Raw genomic sequence first — 21,541 nt, forward strand, 5'->3', positions numbered from 1 at the left:
TGTGTGTGTGCGTGCGTTACCTGAGCTGCTTCAGTGTGTGTGTGTGTGTGTGCGTGTGCGTTACCTGCGCTGCTTCAGTGTGTGTGTGTGTGTGTGCGTGCGTTACCTGAGCTGCTTCAGTGTGTGTGTGTGTGTGTGTGCGTTACCTGCGCTGCTTCAGTGTGTGTGTGTGTGTGCGTTACCTGCGCTGCTTCAGTGTGTGTGTGTGTGTGTGTTACCTGCGCTGCATCAGTGTGTGTGTGCGTTACCTGCGCTGCATCAGTGTGTGTGTGTGTGTGTGTGTGTGTGTGTGTGCGTGTGCGTTACCTGCGCTGCATCAGTGTGTGTGTGTGTGTGTGTGCGTGCGTTACCTGCGCTGCATCAGTGTGTGTGTGTGCGTGTGCGTTACCTGCGCTGCATCAGTGTGTGTGTGTGTGTGTGTGCGTTACCTGTGCTGCATCAGTGTGTGTGTGTGTGTGTGTGCGTTACCTGTGCTGCTTCAGTGTGTGTGTGTGCGTGCGTTACCTGTGCTGCTTCAGTGTGTGTGTGTGTGTGCGTTACCTGCGCTGCATCAGTGTGTGTGTGTGTGTGCGTTACCTGTGCTGCTTCAGTGTGTGTGTGTGTGTGTGTGCGTGTTACCTGCGCTGCTTCAGTGTGTGTGTGTGTGTGTGTGTGCATGTGCGTTACCTGCGCTGCATCAGTGTGTGTGTGTGTGTGTGTGTGTGCGTTACCTGTGCTGCTTCAGTGTGTGTGTGTGTGTGTGTGTGTGTGTGCGCGTGCGTTACCTGCGCTGCAGCAGGTAGAGGCGTGTCCTGCAGCACGTTGATGCTTTTCTGCAGCAGCCTGATCACGTTCTCACACTGACGGCTGAGCTGCTCCGTTCTCTGTTAACGGCACAAACACCCGTTAGCGTTAGCACCGGACACACACCGGTCACATGACCCGTTAGCGTTAGCGCGGGACACACACCGGTCACATGACCCGTTAGCGTTAGCGCGGGACACACACCGGTCACATGACCCGTTAGCGTTAGCGCGGGACACACACCGGTCACATGACCCGTTAGCGTTAGCACCGGGCACACACCGGTCACATGACCCGTTAGCGTTAGCGCGGGACACACACCGGTCACATGACCCGTTAGCGTTAGCGCGGGACACACACCGGTCACATGACCCGTTAGCGTTAGCGCGGGACACACACCGGTCACATGACCCGTTAGCGTTAGCGCGGGACACACACCGGTCACATGACCCGTTAGCGTTAGCACCGGGCACACACCGGTCACATGACCCGTTAGCGTTAGCACCGGACACACGCCGGTCACATGACCCGTTAGCGTTAGCACCGGACACACACCGGTCACATGACCCGTTAGCGTTAGCGCGGGACACACACCGGTCACATGACCCGTTAGCGTTAGCACCGGACACACACCGGTCACATGACCCGTTAGCGTTAGCGCGGGACACACACCGGTCACATGACCCGTTAGCGTTAGCACCGGACACACACCGGTCACATGACCCGTTAGCGTTAGCACCGGACACACACCGGTCACATGACCCGTTAGCGTTAGCGCGGGACACACACCGGTCACATGACCCGTTAGCGTTAGCACCGGGCACACACCGGTCACATGACCCGTTAGCGTTAGCGCGGGACACACACCGGTCACATGACCCGTTAGCGTTAGCACCGGGCACACACCGGTCGCATGACCCGTTAGCGTTAGCGCGGGACACACACCGGTCACATGACCCGTTAGCGTTAGCACCGGACACACACCGGTCACATGACCCGTTAGCGTTAGCACCGGACACACACCGGTCACATGACCCGTTAGCGTTAGCGCCAGACACACACCGGTCACGTGACCCGTTAGCGTTAGCACCGGACACACACCGGTCACATGACCCGTTAGTTTTAGCGCGGGACACACACCGGTCACATGACCCATTAGCGTTAGCACCGGACACACACCGGTCACATGACCCGTTAGCGTTAGCGCCAGACACACACCGGTCACGTGACCCGTTAGCGTTAGCACCGGGAAAAGACATTTTAAATTGCCTTTATTGATTAGGGCATATCTAATGTAATCAGAGCTGACAGTTAAACTGCAGCCACCAGAGGGCGCCGAAACTTATTACTATTACTTATAACTCAGATCCCGTCGGCCTTTAGGAGATTTAAATGGTTGTTTTAAGGACATACCTGTCCCTCTGGACACTGCGTGTGTGTGTGTGTGTGCGTGCGTGTGTGTGTGCGTGCGTGTGTGTGTACATGCGTGTGTGCGTGTGTGCGTGCTGACCAATCGGAAGCAGACCCAGCCGCTCTGACTGAAGCTCAAAGAACCTCCGAACTCCGCAGGAAGCTTCTGGAGCTCCACCCGTTTGTGGAGAGACTTCAGGGAGCTCAGCACCTCCACCTGCAGAGACACAGGGGGCGTGGTCAGACCTGGCACCAACGCCCCGCCCACCTGTGACCCGGCCTCAGACGTTACCTGCGTGGCTGCATGAGGAGGCGAGTCCTTGTTGACCAGCAGCAGCACAGAGTGGATGCAGCCAGGTGTGTTCTCCTGCACCGACACACAGCACAGGTGAGCGCAGGTAAATCATTCATGTTCCCGGGTTCCAGTCAGACTCACGTGCAGCGACCCGAGGGCCGAGAACAGGGCGGGAGCCGGCGCCGCTCTCCTGGCGTCCACCAGCACCGTCAGCCCCTTGGCTCGCACCTCCTTCCTGTGGCACACAGGAAGTGATGTCAGAGGCGGAGCGCCGGCCGGAGCGAGAGCTGTGAGGCAGGCGGGGGTCCTACCTGAGGGTGGAGGCGTAGTAGAGCAGCAGCTGGAGCAGTTCCGCTCGGTCACAGTCGGGGTTGGACCACACGGCGTGGGCGGCGCCGACCGTCAGCAGAGCCCGGCCGCTCCGGTCTCTGGTTCCTGGAGGGGGGGAGGAGGAGGAGGAGGCGCTGACGCTGCGTTCAGGGGCATCGGGACATACCGCACCTCGGTGCTCCTCCCACCTGGCAGGCAGACGGCTCCAGATCTCAGCAGCACGTTGGAGAAGCTGTACTGGTGCAGCTGGGAGGACGGGTGGAGCTGCAGCGGTCGTGTGTGAGCGGCGGACCGGTCCGGCTCGGGGGGGGCGGGGGGGGACGCCGGGAGTTCTGGGTCTGCTGGCCCAGGACCAGTAAGACCGCCGAGGCCTGCAGGCGGGGAAGTAGTGTTCAATAGTCCAAATCAGGTTGAATGGAAGTGACCAGAGGCTAGCCCCGCCCCCGACGCTTCACGATAAACCGGTTTAAACTGGTCTCAAGAATCAGCATCGAAATGAGAGTTTAGGTTTAGCTGGTTTCACACTTTAACGGGTTTAATCATAAAAGATAATTAAACCCGGCCCGGTGACATCATCATCATCATCATCATCAGAGCAAAACGTGGTCCAATCTATGCTGCTGCTGCTAATGCTAATCGCAAAGCTAGCAGATTTACACACAGCTGATCAAAGCTCCAATCAAACAGTTACAGCTTATGCTGATTGGCTCATTCAACCTCAAATCAGACTCCTCCTCTGCTCTGATTGGTCAGACCCTAAACAGGAGCTGGCCTGCAGAAGAAGAAGCAGCAGCCTGCTAGCTACGGCCGCTCGGCGTCATGTAGGAGTTAGAACTGAAGTGTGAGGAAGAGGAGGAGGAGGAGGAAGAGGAAGAGGAGGAGGAGGAGATACGTGATGACTACAGAGAGGCTGCAGGTTTGTTTCTAGGAGGAGCAAAGAGATCGAGGGAGATTATTGTGTACCTTCAGTCTGAAGCTCTGGTGCCGTTCCTCCACCAACCTCCCAGCAGCTCTCCTTCTCCTCCTCCTCCTCCTCCTTCTCCTCCCCGTTCGCCTCCTCGTGCATCATTCCCCGTCCATGGTCGGACTCCTCGGGTTCGGTCCCGGGTGAGTCCGGATCCGTCGCTGGCGCGATCTGGTCTTCAGACTTTGGTTGTTGTGTGTTTTCAGAAACCGGGTCCACGGAGCGTATGAGAACTGGGGTCATTTCAGAATAAGAGTCCTCAGAGATTTTTTCCTGTCTGTTTTCAGAGTAAGAGTCCTCAGAGAATGTGTTAATTTTGACTATTTCTGAATCATCAGATTGCGTTTGTAATCTGCTGCTCTCAGAATAAGAGTCCTCAGAGTGTATTTGTGGTGTGTTTTCAGAATAAGAGCATCCGGTATGTCTGCTAAGCTCAAGAGAAGAGTCCTCGGAGTGTATTTGTGGTGTGTTTTCAGAATAAGAGCACCTGGTATGTCTGCTAAGCCCAAGAGAAAAGTCCTCGGAGTGTATTTGAACAGTATTTTCAACACAAGAATCCCCACATCCTCTATTTCGTGCAAGATTTTCAAAGTGAAAGCCTTTGGAGAGCATTCGCACCGTGTTTTCAGAATAAGAGTTCTCAGATTGCATGGCTGTTCTCTTCATGTCAGTGTAAGGACCCTCGATCGAGTTCTCAATGTGTGCCGATGTTCGGTTGGTTTCACAATAAGAGTCGTCACAGTGTATTTGTTGTGTGGCGTTTTCAGAATAAGAGTTCTCGGCGTGCGTCTCTTGCGTGCAACTTTCAGAGTAAGAGTCCCTCGAGTCAGATTTCTCTTCCATTTGTTCGCCTCCTCTCTCTCTCTCGTCTTTGTCTTCTCCTTTTCTATCGTTTCCTTTCTGCCTACCTTCGTGAGTCTGTTTCATAACCGTTACCTGAAGTTCCTCGTCTACCTCACCCTCCTCTAGATCATCGTCTTCCTCTTCCTCTGATTTTTTAGACTCAACCTTCGTCTCTTGACTTTCGTCCTCCTCGGCGGCGCCGATGTGCAGCCGTAAACCTTCCTCCAGTCGACGTTCTGAACCCTCCAGCTTTTCTCCCTCCTCCTCCTCCTCCTCCTCCTCCGACATGACCGTTCCGTGCCTCCCTTTTTGCTCCTCCGTCTCTTCCTCTACCTCCGTCCTCTGTCCTGTCCCGTTTTCAGGCTCGGTGTGAGACTCCAGACTTTTGCCCGAGGCAGCACCTCCTCCTTCTTGCTCCTGCGTTTTGCCCGAGTCAGCACCTCCTCCTTCTTGCTCCTGCGTTTTGCCCGAGGCAGCACCTCCTCCTTCTTGCTCCTGCGACGCCCGACAGTCCGCCTGACAGCCGGAGGTGCCCGCGACTCGAGGAGGAGCAGGGAAGGGGAGGCCAGATGAAGAGGGGCCCTGCCTGAGGTTCCGCTGGGAGGCGACTCCCACGCGGGACGGAGCGGAGCGTGTGGACGCCGGTCTCGGGGTGTCCTGGGGGGGGCGTGTGCCGGTCCTGGCCCGGTGCTGCAGGCTGATGGACTGAGTCAAGGAGCCTTTCTGTGGGGAGAAGCGAGGCAGCGGGAGCTCGGCCAGCTCCACGTACTCGCCCTCCGAGTCCTCGCCTCCACTGCTCGCTGCCGATTGGTCCAGCTCTACTTCCTGCTTCGAGGCAACAGAACCTCTGCACACGTGTTCGTGTTTAACGGGCGACTTGTCGGCCCCCTTCAGAGAGGTCCGGGGACCGTTGTTGAACTGTGGGTAGACCAGGTCCTCCCAGGGGACCCTGAAGACGTCTCCCTGGGCGGAGAGGAGGCAGCGCTCCAGTCTGGACGCTCCTCGCTGCTCCCTGTCCCTGTTCACCGAGTCCAAGAAGGCCATGCTGAAGAGGGACGGCAGGGCTATCTCTGACACCTCCCGCTGCTCCGCATGGTGACAGCCCGCCGACCCGCTGCACAGGAGCAGGCGGGGGCAGGAGGGGGCTGGGGCTCTGCGTGACCGGGGAAGAGGAGGAGGAGCAGGAGGAGGCGCGGGAGGAGACACCAGCAGGTAGAAGTCTCCGGGACGAAGCAGGCGTGGGTCCAGAGGACAAAGTTGAACGACTACCTTCTCGTGGATGCAGAGAGGCCAGCCTTCATGATGGAACAGCAAACCAGAGTACTGCAACTGAGGAGGAGGACAGGAGGAGGACACGGGAGGAGGACACGGGAGGAGGGAGGAGGACACGGGAGGACAGGAGGAGGACACGGGAGGAGGGAGGAGGACACGGGAGAAGGGAGGAGGACACAGGAGAAGGAGGGGACAAGAAAGAGATATCCAATAAGAGTAATGTCTATTTTATTGCTGTTCAGTATGAGAAGTAGTATTACAGTAACTGAAGTAGTATTACAGTAACTGAAGTGTACTACAAAGATCTTGACAGAGAGAGAGGTGGCCTCCAGACAGGAAGGGGCCCTCCACAGACAGGAAGGGGCCCTCCACAGACAGGAAGGGATCCTCCACAGACAGGAAGGGGCCCTCTACAGACAGGAAGGGGCCCTCCACAGACAGGAAGGGGCCCTCCACAGACAGGAAGGGGTCCTCCACAGACAGGAAGGGGTCCTCCACAGACAGGAAGGGGCCCTCCACAGACAGGAAGGGGCCCTCCACAGACAGGAAGGGGCCCTCCACAGACAGGAAGGGGCCCTCCACAGACAGGAAGGGGTCCTCCACAGACAGGAAGGGGCCCTCCACAGACAGGAAGGGGCCCTCCACAGACAGGAAGGGATCCTCCACAGACAGGAAGGGGCCCTCTACAGACAGGAAGGGGTCCTCCACAGACAGGAAGGGGTCCTCCACAGACAGGAAGGGGCCCTCCACAGACAGGAAGGGGCCCTTCACAGACAGGAAGGGGCCCTCCACAGACAGGAAGGGGCCCTCCACAGACAGGAAGGGGCCCTCCACAGACAGGAAGGGGCCCTCTACAGACAGGAAGGGGCCCTCTACAGACAGGAAGGGGCCCTCCACAGACAGGAAGGGGTCCTCCACAGACAGGAAGGGGCCCTCTACAGACAGGAAGGGGCCCTCCACAGACAGGAAGGGGCCCTCCACAGACAGGAAGGGGCCCTCCACAGACAGGAAGGGGCCCTCTACAGACAGGAAGGGGCCCTCCACAGACAGGAAGGGGCCCTCCACAGACAGGAAGGGGCCCTCCACAGACAGGAAGGGGCCCTCCACACACTGGCCACAGGCCTGTAGAGGCTGGACAGAAGCCGCACACTTAACATCCAGGGATACTCACACAAGCATCTCTTTGGAGGTTCACCAAAAACTGTTTAGCAGGCAGCAGGAAGTGGAATAGGTACCGGAGGCCATCTCCTCTGTAGCAGCTCTCCACGGCGCTGAGGACCTGACAGAGGAGCGTTGGGGACGTGGCCTGGAAGGGGGGGTAGAGCGCAGACAGAGCGGTCTGAATGCACCGGTCCAAAGATTTAGAGTCCTGGGAGGACAGAGACTCGGGTCAGACAGATTTCATGGACCAAGGAGGATTATTGATCGTTTATAAAGCTTACTCGATGAACTTTGATTTCTAGATGGGCGGGGTCTCATGTGTTTGAGACATTACAGAATGACCCCGGCCGGTAGCGTTTACAGGAAGGTGCCACGCCCGTCATCACATTCCAATCACACAATAAACTCACGTCATTCAGACACAGAACTCGGACCCAGATCGGTCCACCAGAACCCCCAGAACCACATCGGAGCGCTGCAGCCTCCGCTGTTAGTATTAACCCCAGCCAGCTGTTATCAGAACGCCGCTCCCCGTGCGGCCTCTGAACACACGTCCAACGCGTCTGGCCCGGCGCCAGGGGCGCGTCTGCCGGGCCCCTGTGGGCATGGCCGCGACGGCCCGTCGACCGGCGCTGATCTGCTGGTGCGGCGGTAATGGAGGCCAGCCGGGTAAAAATATCGGGCGGCACAGACGGTCCGGCTCCAGCCGACTCGTGCGTGATGACATCTAAACGCCGGCGTTGTCGTCCGGTTTGTTACGTCAGAAATAACCCGACGACATGCTGAAGTTATTCGTGTCAGAGCATTTCCCGCCGCGTGGGTGAGATGACATCATTTGAAAAGCGTTCTATAACTTTAAAGGAATAAAACCATCAGGAATGCGTGGCTAACGATCTGCCAGTCGACCGCATCGCTGCAGAGGGGAAGCGGACACGCCTCCATCCGGCTCCCACAGGTGAACTCCGCCCACCGAGTCCAGCCCACCTGGTAGAGAGTCCGTTTGCCTCCAGTTCACCGCCATGAGACGACAGCTCCTCTAAACGCTACTGCACAGCACCACTAAACATGTCCGCCACACTGATCCAATCAGAACCAAAAGATCACAGCTCAGAGGCGTCTTTACTTCGGACCGATCTCTCTTATCTCGTTAACTCGGGACAACGTGAACGATTCAGAACTCGCTTTACATTAGCCTTGACCTTCATCACTGATTGGTAAATAGCGCCGCCGTCTCCATGAACGCAGCGTTTTGGGTTTACCAGAGAGTAAGTCCAGCTGGGAGGGGAACGAGCTGCTTGGTGGAGGTCTGCGCTCTCCGGGTGGATGAACGCTCCGGATGCGACCCAGCTGAGAAGGACTCACAACAACTGGCAGACGAATGTAGCGCCGAGGCCAATATTAGCATCAGGATATCAGATGACGCCCGGCCGGAGGGTGGGGGGTGCAGGGTGGGGGGGTTCTGCTGGTGGCCCACCATGGATCGGGGGTTCCAACCCAAGCAAGGACAGAACGTCAGCGACCAACTATTTACCAGAACTAATCCGCCGCCATCATTTTTAGAGCCGGGTGAGTGAGGTTGCCATGGAGACCGGGCGGTCCTGCTGAATAATAACTTCATCATCTCCAGGCTTCTGAAGTTAAACGTTTAAATTCTGAGCTCATTTAGATTTACGTTTCATTTGGCTCCAGAATAACATTCACTTATGACATCACTGATGACACAATCATGAGGAGATCAAAGGTCAGATCACAGGACTTGGAGTTGCTGCCGAGCCCAGGACAGAGCAGAGATCCAGATTCAGTGTCAGCGAATAACAGACGTGTGAAACCGGTTTCAGCTGAACCAATTTAAACGCCGTTTTGATCCAGATGATTTAACAAAGAGGGAATATTCTGCATCTCAGAACGTAATTCATTGATCCTGATCAGGTGTGTTTAGATACGGTGCTTGATGCTGGGCTCAGATTCACCAGGTGATAGCTGAGGCTGAACAGTATTGTTGCTATGGTTACCTGTAGCATGAACCTAAAACTGGAAACAATTCCTTTGATGAACATCAGAGTTAATAAATAAAAGGTAGCAAAATGTATTATGACTTCAACTCCCAGGGTGCACGTCAATGAGAGGCAGCCAGTCACATTCGCTAAAGTAATGACTAGAATTATGTGAGAGGTGACAGCCACCCATCAGCCAATCAGAGAGCAGTAGAATAAAACTGTTTGAACTCAGTGTCAGCGCGCTGCGCTCTGATAGAGGTCGCCGCTAATCATCCAGATGGAGCCCTACACGCAAACTAATCCAATCTCTCAGGTTCTGCTGGTTTTAATCAATAGTCAATGGCGGCCTCTCTCTCCCCAGAGGGCGGTGATTCACTCGTCCAACTGTTCCGCTGGCTGCTGATGGAAAAACCCGTTCCTGCTGGGCGTGGCGGGCGAGTGACAGGTCACAGACTGGTAGAGCCAGCTGAAGGTAAACATCCCGGAGCAACGCGTGGCTGATTAACTCAGACAACGAGGGGGAGGGGTCACGGCCCGTTTATTAAATAATTGTGGGGGACATGAGACGAGAGGGGACGTGCACTAAAAGGCCAGAGGCCCACTGGGGAGGTGACATTTGACCCCCACACCAGCTGCCCTAAATATCACAACAACAAGTTAAAACAGAATGTGAGCCAGTTCACCGATTGGTCGAGAACAATTCGAGGTGCGACGGGACGCTGACACTCGAACAGACAAAGGTTCAAGTTTAGGATTCAGCGCGAGGTCAAGCCTGGATTCAAACTCGTGATCTCACGACTGATGGAGAGAACCGGTTCCCAGTGTTTCAATTCATTGGGAAAACTTGCCATTTTATTTTTGTGAACAATTCCCTTATAGATTCCGGTGGGCGTGGATGCTGTCGCTACACATGTAGCTTAGCTACGCAACGTGAGACTTCACTCACCAGGAAGCCAGCAGGAAGCGCTCCAAAGTTCGGCTTTAATTCTCAAAAAAGGACGACAGCAGGGCAACTTGCAATACTTACAAAGATGATATAACATCAAAGGGGGGGGGGGGGGGGGGGGCACTAGCAATATGCAAAAGCATTAACTCACACAGCAACGCTAACTTTGAATGAATCGCATTTTTGATCAGCTCCGGAAAGCACGTCCTCTACTGCAGGTAGCTAGCACCGCCTAGCACGTTAGCACATCCTCTACTGCAGGTAACTGACACTGCCTAGCATGTTAGCACATCCTCTACTGCAGGTAACTAGCACTGCCTAGCATGTTAGCACATCCTCTACTGCAGGTAGCTAGCACTGCCTAGCATGTTAGCACATCCTCTACTGCAGGTAACTAGCACTGCCTAGCATGTTAGCACATCCTCTACTGCAGGTAGCTAGCACTGCCTAGCATGTTAGCACATCCTCTACTGCAGGTAACTGACACTGCCTAGCATGTTAGCACGTCCTCTACTGCAGGTAGCTAGCACTGCCTAGCATGTTAGCACATCCTCTAATGCAGGTAGCTAGCACTGCCTAGCATGTTAGCACATCCTCTACTGCAGGTAACTGACACTGCCTAGCATGTTAGCACATCCTCTACTGCAGGTAACTAGCACTGCCTAGCATGTTAGCACATCCTCTACTGCAGGTAACTAGCACTGCCTAGCATGTTAGCACATCCTCTAATGCAGGTAACCAACACTGCCTAGCATGCTAGCATCGGATAACCTTTTTTCTAAATGAGGATCGATAACGAACCGAATCATTAAACGAAATTGAAAACGGAACTGGAAATGTAGAAATCGTATAAATTCTCATCCCTAGATCTCGCTGCAGCCAATGAAACAGAAGCATGTTAGCTTCTCGACGACCGACAGGAAGTCTCTCCGTGTAGCGTTCACGTCAGAAACGACACCAAGCGTTAACCTCGATCTGAAACTGCTGCTGCTAATGCTAGCTTAACTAAACCCTTAACTAAAATCCTCCAGATGAATGGCTACGTTGTTAGCGGACGGTCCAAACAGTGCTTAGAACTCAGTATTATGGAAGTATTAACGTCGCCTTGCTTACAGCTACCCCTGACACAATCTCTGAGCTAGCAGCTAGCGTTGCTTCAATCTCAGAGGCAGCTGAACGAACACAAACAGAGACTGAATCTATAACGGCACACGGATGACCTTGCGTGAAACACGTTACAGCTCGCATTCAGGAGACGGACGGCCTCTGTTCTCTTCGCTATCGGGACTCCTGTGAGTTCCGCAGGTAACACGAGTCCTGTGCGAAAGTCTCCGGAAGCTTCAGCATCGTCCTCATCATGAATCAGCTCCGCCCCCTCTCACAGGCTCGTTGGAGCTTTTCTACTCGCCTTCCTGTCGTAGCTTGTTTAAGGACCTGCCGATGTCTGTCAGATTTTATCTCACCCAAAAAATGAGGCGCACGACGGGAAAGGTCGACCTTTATTCTGAAGGTCCCAGCAGTCTCACCAATGCTTCCACCATTACAGGTGCAACATTCTGAAACGGGTACGTTACAGAGCTGTCTTCACCGGCTCTCTGGGTCAGAATCAAACGCATCACTTAGTGCGAACAAGGCAAAGATGTCTGCTGAAGAATTCACTCACTCCTTCATCCATTCATCCACACAGACGGACCACGAGGCGAACACAAAGACGCAGGTGCCGCAGAGCTGAGATCGATAGCGCAGAGCCGTGACCTCGACATGTGGAGTTTCTGAAACAGGAGATTAGATTTGAATGTTTCTCAAACCCGATAGAGACTCAAAATGTTTTCTCATTCTGCTCCGTAAACCGAGGCCAGCTGTGCGAAGGAGGCGCCTCCACAAGGTCCCTCCAGGAGGATCTCCTCCCCCTGGGACCTGCTTCTGTTCTGGGACAGGACGCCATCGTTCATCATACCAAAGTAAAACCTTCTGCTGGGCAGAGAAGCAGACATTTAAAGCTACGCAGAGTACATACAGGAAGTAGCGATCGGCGTACAGGAAGGGGCGATCGGCGTACAGGAAGGGGCGATCGGCGTACAGGAAGGGGCGATCGGCGTACAGGAAGGAGCGATCGGCGTACAGGAAGGGGCGATCGGCGTACAGGAAGTAGCGATCGGCGTACAGGAAGGAGCGATCATCGTACAGGAAGGAATGAAGAGCAATCAGCATACAGGAAGGGGCGATCGGCGTACAGGAAGTAGCGATCGGCGTACAGGAAGTAGCGATCGGCGTACAGGAAGGGGCGATCGGCGTACAGGAAGTAGCGATCGGCGTACAGGAAGTAGCGATCGGCGTACAGGAAGGGGCGTTGTAGAGCTGGAAGGAGACATGTCTGCTACTGACAGGTCATGAAAGACGTTTCGCTGAGGAGTAAATCCGTCTCCGGTGGGACCGAGATCTCGTCCTGAAATGCGACCCGCGAGGCGGCGAGGACCCAGCTTCCATCAGGACAGGCCGGGCGGCGCAGCCCAGTGGGTCAGTGTGCTAAACATGATACGGTTTCAGCTAATCATAGGAAGCTCCTCCCACCGACAGACGGCCTGAAGCGTCTCCAGACTAACTGACTCCAGACTAACTGACTCCAGACTAACAGCTCGGAACCAGAAGGACGCCAAGTCCACGCAGTTATGAACAAAACCAGAACCCTTACAGTGAGCTACCATCATGTCTTCACCACATCTTCATCAGGAAGTGTTGGCTTGTTCCCGGTCTGACTGTCATCAGTGAAAGCAGCAGCAAGGCGAGGGGGCGTGTTCTTACAGGTACAGGTGAGACGATGGAGAGGAGCCAGCCTTCATCCTCCATCATCACAACTCACCCAGAAGAAATGTGTGTCGGAGCGGGGAGGATGTTCATGAACGCACCACGCGTGGACACGAGGGCGTCTGATCCAGCTCCCGGCTCGGAGTCCATCTTCATCTGGGTTTAAAGGCGGGAAACGGTCGATAAATGGTTAAATCCTGCCGTTAATCGCCGACGATCAGATCGTGTTGCATCGCAGAAGCAGAACCGAGGAAAGCCTGACCCTCAAGAGCAGCCCTCCAATCAGAGGACAGGCCTGAGGGTCACGCAGGGGTCAACCAGAATAAACCTGAGGTAGCGTCTCACACTCTCTCACACACACACACACACACACACACACACACTTTGATTCCGTGTTTGAGGACCATTTTAATGTTTGTTTATAAAGTATCAGATATTTACTTCTGACAAATGAAAGCTTTGATCGGACCGGTTCTCTGCAGGACGGGTCAAACCTGAAGGTCCGAAAGCATCAAGGAAACGCTGGGAAGTGGAGCGGCACTCGTTTTAAAGGGTGGGATGAGCTGAACAAAGTCCAGGACAACAACATCAGCAACAGCAACAACAACAACAACAGTAACAACAACAACATCAGCAACAACAGTAACAACAACAGCAACAGCAACAACAACAGCAGCAGCAACATCAACAACAACGTCAACAGCAGCAGCAACAACAACAACGACAACATCGGCAACAACAACAGCAACCAACAACGGATGGAAAACAGAACAATCTGCCCAGAGATCATTCAGGAAGACACAACCTCCAACGTTCATATCTGGTATGAACCAATCAGCTCGTCCCATTTCAGCCACGTTGCACCGATGTTCTGTAAAACACAGAAGCGGCCCGGTCCGGTCGAACCTCCGGCATCCATTAAGACGGGAACAAACACGTTTGGATCAGAGCCGGTGTGTCATCGACCGGTCACACTTCCGGTTTCTTCCCGGTTTCGCCGCTCCCGACGCTCCGGAGGTGATTATTATTTATCAGATGATTCCGCTTTTAAATCCGTTTCCCCTCTGGGACAATAAAGACACACATGAACTCCAGATTCACTTTGATGCGGGGAGAAAAGTATACATGAACAATCAGATCTCTCTCACACACACACACACACACACACACTCACACACACACACACACACAGACACACAAAGGCTGAAGAATACACCTGGGTGGAAACCCAACACCATTATAGCCCCTCCCCCAACTAAAAATCACACTTCGACACACACACACACACACACACTCTCCATGTGCTGCCAGCTACAGTTGGTGCAGCCACACACACACACACACACACACACACACACACAGTGTGTATTTTCTTACCATGTTGTTCTGCCATTATTCGTTTATTCCTGATTGAGACCATTTTCCTCTCTCTCTCTCTCTCTCTCTGTGATGTTGGGAGTGTCTCTCGCCCCGGCAGGTCTGGTTCTGCTGTTAACACTTGAGGCTCTCACGTGTTAAGCCCCGCCTAACAGCTGTCCATCATGCTCTAGCTCCTCCCCCTCCTTACCTTATTTCTCTCCGTCTCCCCCTACTGGCAGCGATTGGTCTTACAGACCTAGAATTCCTATTCTATTGATTTTAAACCTTTCTAAACGAAGAAACCTGCCATTGCTTTGTCAGTTATGATTGATACGCCGATAGGTCCCGCCCTGCTTCTACCAGCAGCTCATTGGCTCCTTGGTTTTTAATCCATTACAGCTGAACGTGTCACATTTTCAAACCGGACCGAACAGATACCGTTCTTCTGTTGGCCTCCAGGAATAGATGAAACCATCTGCTACGAAACGGGGCTTCCCTGGACATGCGTTCGGTCTCACCCTCACCGCCTGTGAAACTGGACTGAAGCCGAAACCATTGAAACCAGCACCCAGTCTGGGTCCGTGCTGGTTTCCAGGGTGCTGCTGGGGGTCGGTCAGTGGTTTCCAGGAGACGGAAGAAGCTCTCGCTGGGCAGGAAATATCCGAGAGGACATTAGAGACAAACTGGCAGAGGCACAATGGCCGAGGACTTGAGGAGGGGACATGTTGGATAAAATGCCCCCCCCCCCCCCCTCACTGGTTACTGATTCCTCAGCTACTAAACTGACCGTTTCTTCAGACACGCCAACTACTGGTAGCATTATCTTGCTAATCATTCAAACAGGACTTGGTAGGCCTCTTTAAATACTCTTATGATCCTAGCTTCAGGTACAAATAGCTCCTCCCACACCGTCCTGCTGATCCGACTCATCCTGAGGGACATTTTATTCCATCACTAGAGGACTTCAAACACATGGCTCAGGGGTCAAAGCAGTGACTGACTCACACACACACACACACACACACACACACACACTCACGTTCGAAGAATGTGAGCAGCCAGCGGCTGCATACCTGCTGCAGGTGGGGGCCTGCCTCCATGCGTTTAGTCACACTGCTCCAGACAGCCGAGCCGGAGAAGTTCTGGGATCCGACATCCGACCAGCAGACCAGGCTGATCTCTGGCCGGCAGACGACACACCGGTCTGGGTACGGATCTAACCCAGCAGCTTGTAGCAGGAAGACGACAGGCCGGGCTGTAACTTCACTAAAGACTAAGAACATAAACCTAAAAAGTCATAAATACCTGGAGAATGTTCCAAACACCTCCCGGGGACCAAAAATAAAAACACACACTAATGATGGAAGGAATTTATTTCAGTTTAGCGCCAGAAAGAAGAGATGACGCCCCTCATCGCCCCAAAGACAGACAGAGGCGTAAATAAAAGATCCTACTGTTCCAGTAATAGAGTATAAATGTTATACTGGCCTCGAATCTTTTCTCTATTGGACAATAAACATCCAGTTTATTATTTTATCCTCTTCTTTAGCTCTGTTCTGTAAATGAGGTCAGATCCGTCATTAGTAACAGAACTAGTAACAACTAATCAATAACGAGCTGGTATTGCGTTTATAGAACTAGAATACTTCCATGTGTTCAATGGCTGCATGGGAAAACCAGGAATCTGATCCGACTCCCTGCAGAAACGGTCCGACAGAAAAGAACACGCCGCAACGCAAGAATAAAGTCGTCTGCGTTCCTGCAGGCTGATCCCGATCGCAAACGCTCACCGGCACCATCCTAGCGTTAGACACGCTTAAGATCCCATAACATTCCAGAAATACCAGGACTGATGAATTATGTTCAAAGGAGTGCTTCAGGTCCCTGAACTCCTGCAGACCATGAATGCATCTAGGTTCAGTCTGAACAGCCTGATTTTACTATTCGCTGCAAACAACAAAGCATCTAATTCAACATTCAAGCCGCGACGAGTCAAACTACAGTTGAAATGTTCCGACTGAGCCAAACCAAGAGATTTAATTCAGAATTGTTGGCAGCTGTATGGATGCCGGGGGGGGGGGCACGGCCACCACAATCCAATGAGAGTCCCACCCACCGGATCCGGATTCCCACCAACACCCTCATTATCTCAGTGGCTGGGGGGGGGGGGGGGGGGGGGGGGGTGTTTCTATGTTTTTAGTGTTCCCTGTTTGCATAGAATAGCTAAATAAAGTTCACCCCCTACAAATACATCGTTAGATCCAGCAGGTCTGGATCTAACTCACTATAAATACTGTAATATTACTGTAATACAGAATGTGCTTTTCACATTAAAATCAAATGTCTCATATGTCAAGCCAAACGGACCATCTGATCGGTGCCCCATCCTGCCACCGGGTTTGGTCGGGCAGTTTTTGGATCATACAGAACATTTAAAAACATTCTGTTAATAATCAAGTTGAAGCTTTCCAGATCCACGTTCAACTGGAAGGTGCTGTTGAGAAACGTGAAGGACACAAACCAGCCGACCATATCAAGCTGAGAATGAAGAGGAGGCTGCCGCTGGAGGAGGAAGGCACTTACCCTCGGTGACTGCAGCACAAGCCACAAGAAGTAAAGTAATCCAAAGTCCAGCAACGACAAGAAAGAGCAGGAACAGAGCCCAGGCTCTGGAAAGCAGGCAGACTCCACAGGAGAGAGTCCAGTGCAGACAGTCAGAGCTCAGACAGAGGCAGCAGAGCTCTGAGACGAGCTCAGACAGAAGCAGTAGAGCTCAGAGAGGCAGCAGAGCTCAGACAGAGCTCAGACAGAGGCAGCAGAGCTCTGAGACGAGCTCAGACAGAAGCAGTAGAGCTCAGAGGCAGCAGAGCTCAGACAGAGGCAGGAGAGCTCAGACAGAGAGAGTAGAGCTCAGACAGAGACAGTAGAGCTCAGACAGAGGCAGCAGAGCTCTGAGACGAGCTCAGACAGAAGCAGTAGAGCTCAGAGAGGCAGCAGAGCTCTGAGACGAGCTCAGACAGAAGCAGTAGAGCTCAGAGAGGCAGCAGAGCTCAGACAGAGCTCAGACAGAGGCAGGAGAGCTCAGACAGAGGCAGCAGAGCTCTGAGACGAGCTCAGACAGAAGCAGTAGAGCTCAGAGAGGCAGCAGAGCTCAGACAGAGGCAGGAGAGCTCAGACAGAGAGAGTAGAGCTCAGACAGAGGCAGCAGAGCTCTGAGATGAGCTCAGACAGAAGCAGTAGAGCTCAGAGAGGCAGCAGAGCTCAGACAGAGGCAGGAGAGCTCAGACAGAGGCAGCAGAGCTCTGAGATGAGCTCAGACAGAAGCAGTAGAGCTCAGATAGAGAGCGTAGAGCTCAGACAGAGACAGTAGAGCTCAGACAGAGGCAGCAGAGCTCAGACAGAGCTCAGACAGAAGCAGCAGAGCTCAGAGACTCCGTGGGGTCTGGATGCCGTTTTCAGCCCGATCGCGGTTACCTGGTTTCAGACGAGCACCAATCAGCTTCATTTGTGGCTCTTTGACCAGCAGGAAACGTCTTTTAACACTTGAACGTTTCCTTTGGCCGTCAGCTGCATGTGCTGAGCGGTGAGGCGGTGAACGGAAGGAGCGGCGCACAAAGCCACGCGGGACGCGTTTTGTGTTGCGCTGTAGCAGGAATGTGAGGATTTAGACATTTCTCACGCTCAGACCCCCCCCCCCCCCCCCCCCAGCGCCGAGGAGCCGGCCCAAACACTTACGGAATGATTCTGGTTCTGGACCAAAACAAAAGACTGTAAAGGGGAGGGACTATGATCGGCTGACTCTGGAACGCAGCATCTGATTGGCTGAGAGAGTCAGTCAAACATCCCGGTTACCAACGACGACAGTTTACAGGTTTGAGCTTTTGAATGATCCTGCGTTTATCCCAAAAAGATATCTGATCTCACCGCGGCCAATGAAACATTAAAACAACAAACAGGAAGTGTCTGCGTGCAGCGCTCAGATACTTAACAGAGGCGTTACGTTGACCCCAGAGATAACGTCTGTGGCGTCCAGTATGTCAAACTGCTGCTGCTAACATTAGCTTAGCCTGTTTCTACTCCGTGTAAAAGTCCAACACTCTGTTCTGCGTGAAGCTGCAGCTTCGTTTCTCCCGTTTCTCCCGTTTCTCTCGCATCCTTCTGGTCGTTCAAAGGACCGAAGCCCGGCCTTCAAGGGGCCTCTGTGGGGGCCCCCTTTGGTCTAAAACCTTTGAGGCATCAGCCAGGCCTCCCTGGGGGAGGCACTTCAACCCGACTACAAACAGCATCCTTTCACGGGCTGGTTGAATGCATAAAGAAAAGGTCAGGGGGAGGGGTCAGCACTACGATCACTAAAACGTCACCCAATCCAAACACACCACTCTTTAATGACCGTCCAGTCTGGTTCTAGTCCTTCCTGTCCTCATCATGAACACACACACACACACACACTGTCCCACTGAAACCCCAGCAATCCGCCACTCTTTGTTAGCGAGGATGCTAACGACGGGATGAGAACGCGTCTCTCTGCGCCGGTGGAAATTTACAGCGATGACAGCACAGCTCATGGAAGAAGAATGTGAGCAGGTTTTCCACCTCACAGAGCAAATTACAGGCAGCCAATGAGAAGCGGCGCCCGCCGGCAGCAAAGCCCTCGCGGAATACGGTCCAGCCACCGAACCGCTGGTTCCGAAGGACGACGAGGACCGGCCCGACCGGGAGACGCGTTCGCCGATGAGCCTTAAACGGCAATCAAGAGCCAATGAAGTACAGCCGTTAGAATCTGCAGAAGACAAACTGACCTCAGGTCAGGCTTGTGAAGTCAATGTGTGTAATAAATAACGATGAGGGTCTCACACCTGGTCTTAACACCGGGACAGGTATGATGCGTGAGACGATGTAGATCAGGAGACAGGGGACGGGACTGAGCAGAAGACGGGTGTGTCCTCCTCTTTATTTTCAGACAGGGAGAAGACAACATCACACCAACAACCAATGAGACGCCGTCCCAGAAGAGAAACAATCCGTCTCCACCGCTTAAACGTGCCGCTCCGTGATAAACCGGCGCTCCCTCCTCTTCCTCACCCTCACCAGGTCATGCGTGGCGCGCTGCGACCAATAGGAGGCTGCGAGCTCCTGGGTCCGCCCCAGGGCGAGGCTGCGATCCGGGGGATTAACGCTAAGCTACGGAACCAGACGGGAGGAGCTGCAGATCTGAGACCAGCCGGCGTTCACGAAGCTGCTCAACCAGCAGGTGAAGGGTTCTTCCCTTTGAGCCAATCAGAACAATCAGCTCTTTCTCTCCAGGTGTTTCTGACGTTCGTTCTTCTCTCAAGATGTTTAATTGATCAGCAGCGACTCCTCCTGTGATTTTAAGGTCTTCAGACTGGATCACGGCGGCGCTGAACCTTCAGTCCAGGCTAACAACACGCCCCCCCCCCCACAGCCCCCCCAGAACAAGCTCACACGGAAGCAGACGTGGGGGCGGCGGGACGCCTCCCAGTCTTAACCGGTCCCAGTAGAGCTCAGACACGCCGCCGCAGAGGAGCGGCGCTTCATTCACCGCGGCCCGACATAGCTAAGACACGCCTCCAGGATATAACGGCGCCAGGGAGAGACGAGTGAGGTAAAAACACCTCCGGGGGGGGAGGGGGTCGACCTGGAGTACTGCGGTTAGCACAGAGAGAATCCTGAGGTGAACGGATTCCCTCGGACTCAATCGAACCCAACGGCGAGTCAGAGCGAGGCTTCGTGGATATTTTCTACTTCCATCGACGGACACAACCTTCCCGTCCGGGGACTTGAGCCCAACACGAGAAGGAGCTTCGCCGCCATCCCATTCCAAACGGCCAAGCAATGACGTGGAATCGATGCCTTTAGCAACAACAAGCGCCGTCCGACCTCCGACCTCCAAGCGACCTTCAGATTAGCTTCTGGTAAATGCTTGGAGCCGGAGCATTCGCTTAATCATTATTCTGATCGTATGGAGTAAATAGGCCACGCCCTTCATTTAATGGTGATAGAATAACGTCACGTGTTCTTTCACCCACGTGGTTGACCAGCCCGGCCCACGAGATGAAACGCTACTGCCGACCCAGAGGCCCAGAACCGACCCAGAGGCCCAGAACCAACCCAGAACCGACCCAGACGGTTCGGGACGCTGTTCTGTGGAGCCGCGGAACCAATCTGGTTCAAGGTTCTGTTTGTAAACACATCCGTTACAGAACCAGGTGGAATCAGTCCACCTCTTGGCCGCGTGCAGCAGGTAGCATAGTTAGCATACAAGCTAGCATACCAAGTTCAGTAGCGCGGATTCTCCGTTAACGACACAGCCGGAAGTGAGTCAGCAAATCTCCCTCCCCTCCCCCCGCCAGCGAGGCTAACGATTTCAGCTCAACTGCCTAACAACACGAATTTAATTTTTCCTAAACTGGTTATATTTCCTTACTTATTGCCGCTTTAACGTTAGCCTGGCGGCTCCGTGACTCAGCACAGCGAACCTAGCTAGCCAAACCGCCACGAGCGGCTAACTTAACATTCACTCACATGCTAATATTAACCGTTGTAGGCAACAAGCTAATCTGTCTGTGCTACCATCAGCTACATGCTAACGTGCTGATTAGCATCTGCAGTCGTATCATATCAATAGATCGATAATGTGTACATCTAAATCATGACATGAAGTGACGCTAATGAGAAGCTACCGCTACCCGATGCTAGCTAGCTTAGCCCACCGATGACGCGTTAGTCCTGCCGGTTCCTACCTGCGCGCTCCGCCGCATCCTTTGGCCGAATGCCCGTTGCCCGTGATTACCGGCGATGTTGTTCATAAATGTCTCTGATGACGTCGCTGATCAGAACCGAACAGAACCTCTGAGTCACAATCAATAAAAGGTCATACTATTATGATAATAGTCATTAATAGAATACAATTCAGATTCTATCATGCCGACCGTCAGCAGATCTCCAGCGCCTCCATTGAAGAGAAGATTCCCAAATTCACATTCCTAAAATAATAATAATAATATTGCGTTGATTTTAGGGAATATAGTTTGAAACATGTGCACCCTCCTAACACTCTTATTTCTCTAAAATATAGACTAAGATTCTGCCTTTATGAGAATTGTCGTATTTCTTCATAAAAATGACTTTTTAATTGTAAATATATAACTGTATTCTCATAATAACTTTTTTTAATCAACTTTGATTTTTTTTTTTTACTCTTTTCATGTTTATTTATGAAATCGTCACCGCTGATTGTTGACTCTATAAATAAGTGTCGGCCTTTCTTTAACATGCAGAATTCAACTCCTTCTCACCAGATACATGATCCACAAACACCAAAGGAGAAATCTAGTCTCCCCAGGCTTTAGGGGCGC

At 53.1% G+C, this 21,541-nt stretch overlaps 1 protein-coding gene across 1 annotated transcript in view; it reads right to left on the reverse strand.

Annotated features, from left to right (window-relative positions):
• plekhg4 (pleckstrin homology domain containing, family G (with RhoGef domain) member 4) overlaps nt 1-14,263 on the reverse strand; it is a 19,905-nt gene extending 5,642 nt beyond the window's left edge. The window contains exons 1-9 of the mRNA XM_068740577.1: nt 14,184-14,263; nt 7,069-7,266; nt 4,719-5,954; nt 3,007-3,064; nt 2,800-2,923; nt 2,630-2,723; nt 2,486-2,560; nt 2,294-2,410; nt 765-863 (exon numbers count right to left, since the gene is read on the reverse strand). Of these exons, the coding sequence (XP_068596678.1) occupies nt 765-863; nt 2,294-2,410; nt 2,486-2,560; nt 2,630-2,723; nt 2,800-2,923; nt 3,007-3,064; nt 4,719-5,954; nt 7,069-7,266; nt 14,184-14,186 (2,004 nt within the window). The 5' untranslated portion in view covers nt 14,187-14,263. The remainder of the gene's footprint in view (nt 1-764; nt 864-2,293; nt 2,411-2,485; nt 2,561-2,629; nt 2,724-2,799; nt 2,924-3,006; nt 3,065-4,718; nt 5,955-7,068; nt 7,267-14,183) is intronic.
• Nucleotides 14,264-21,541: the final 7,278 nt, after the last annotated feature.

The sequence above is a fragment of the Brachionichthys hirsutus genome, chromosome 1, assembly GCF_040956055.1.
Source record: "Brachionichthys hirsutus isolate HB-005 chromosome 1, CSIRO-AGI_Bhir_v1, whole genome shotgun sequence".
Classification (NCBI taxonomy): Eukaryota; Metazoa; Chordata; class Actinopteri; order Lophiiformes; family Brachionichthyidae; genus Brachionichthys; species Brachionichthys hirsutus.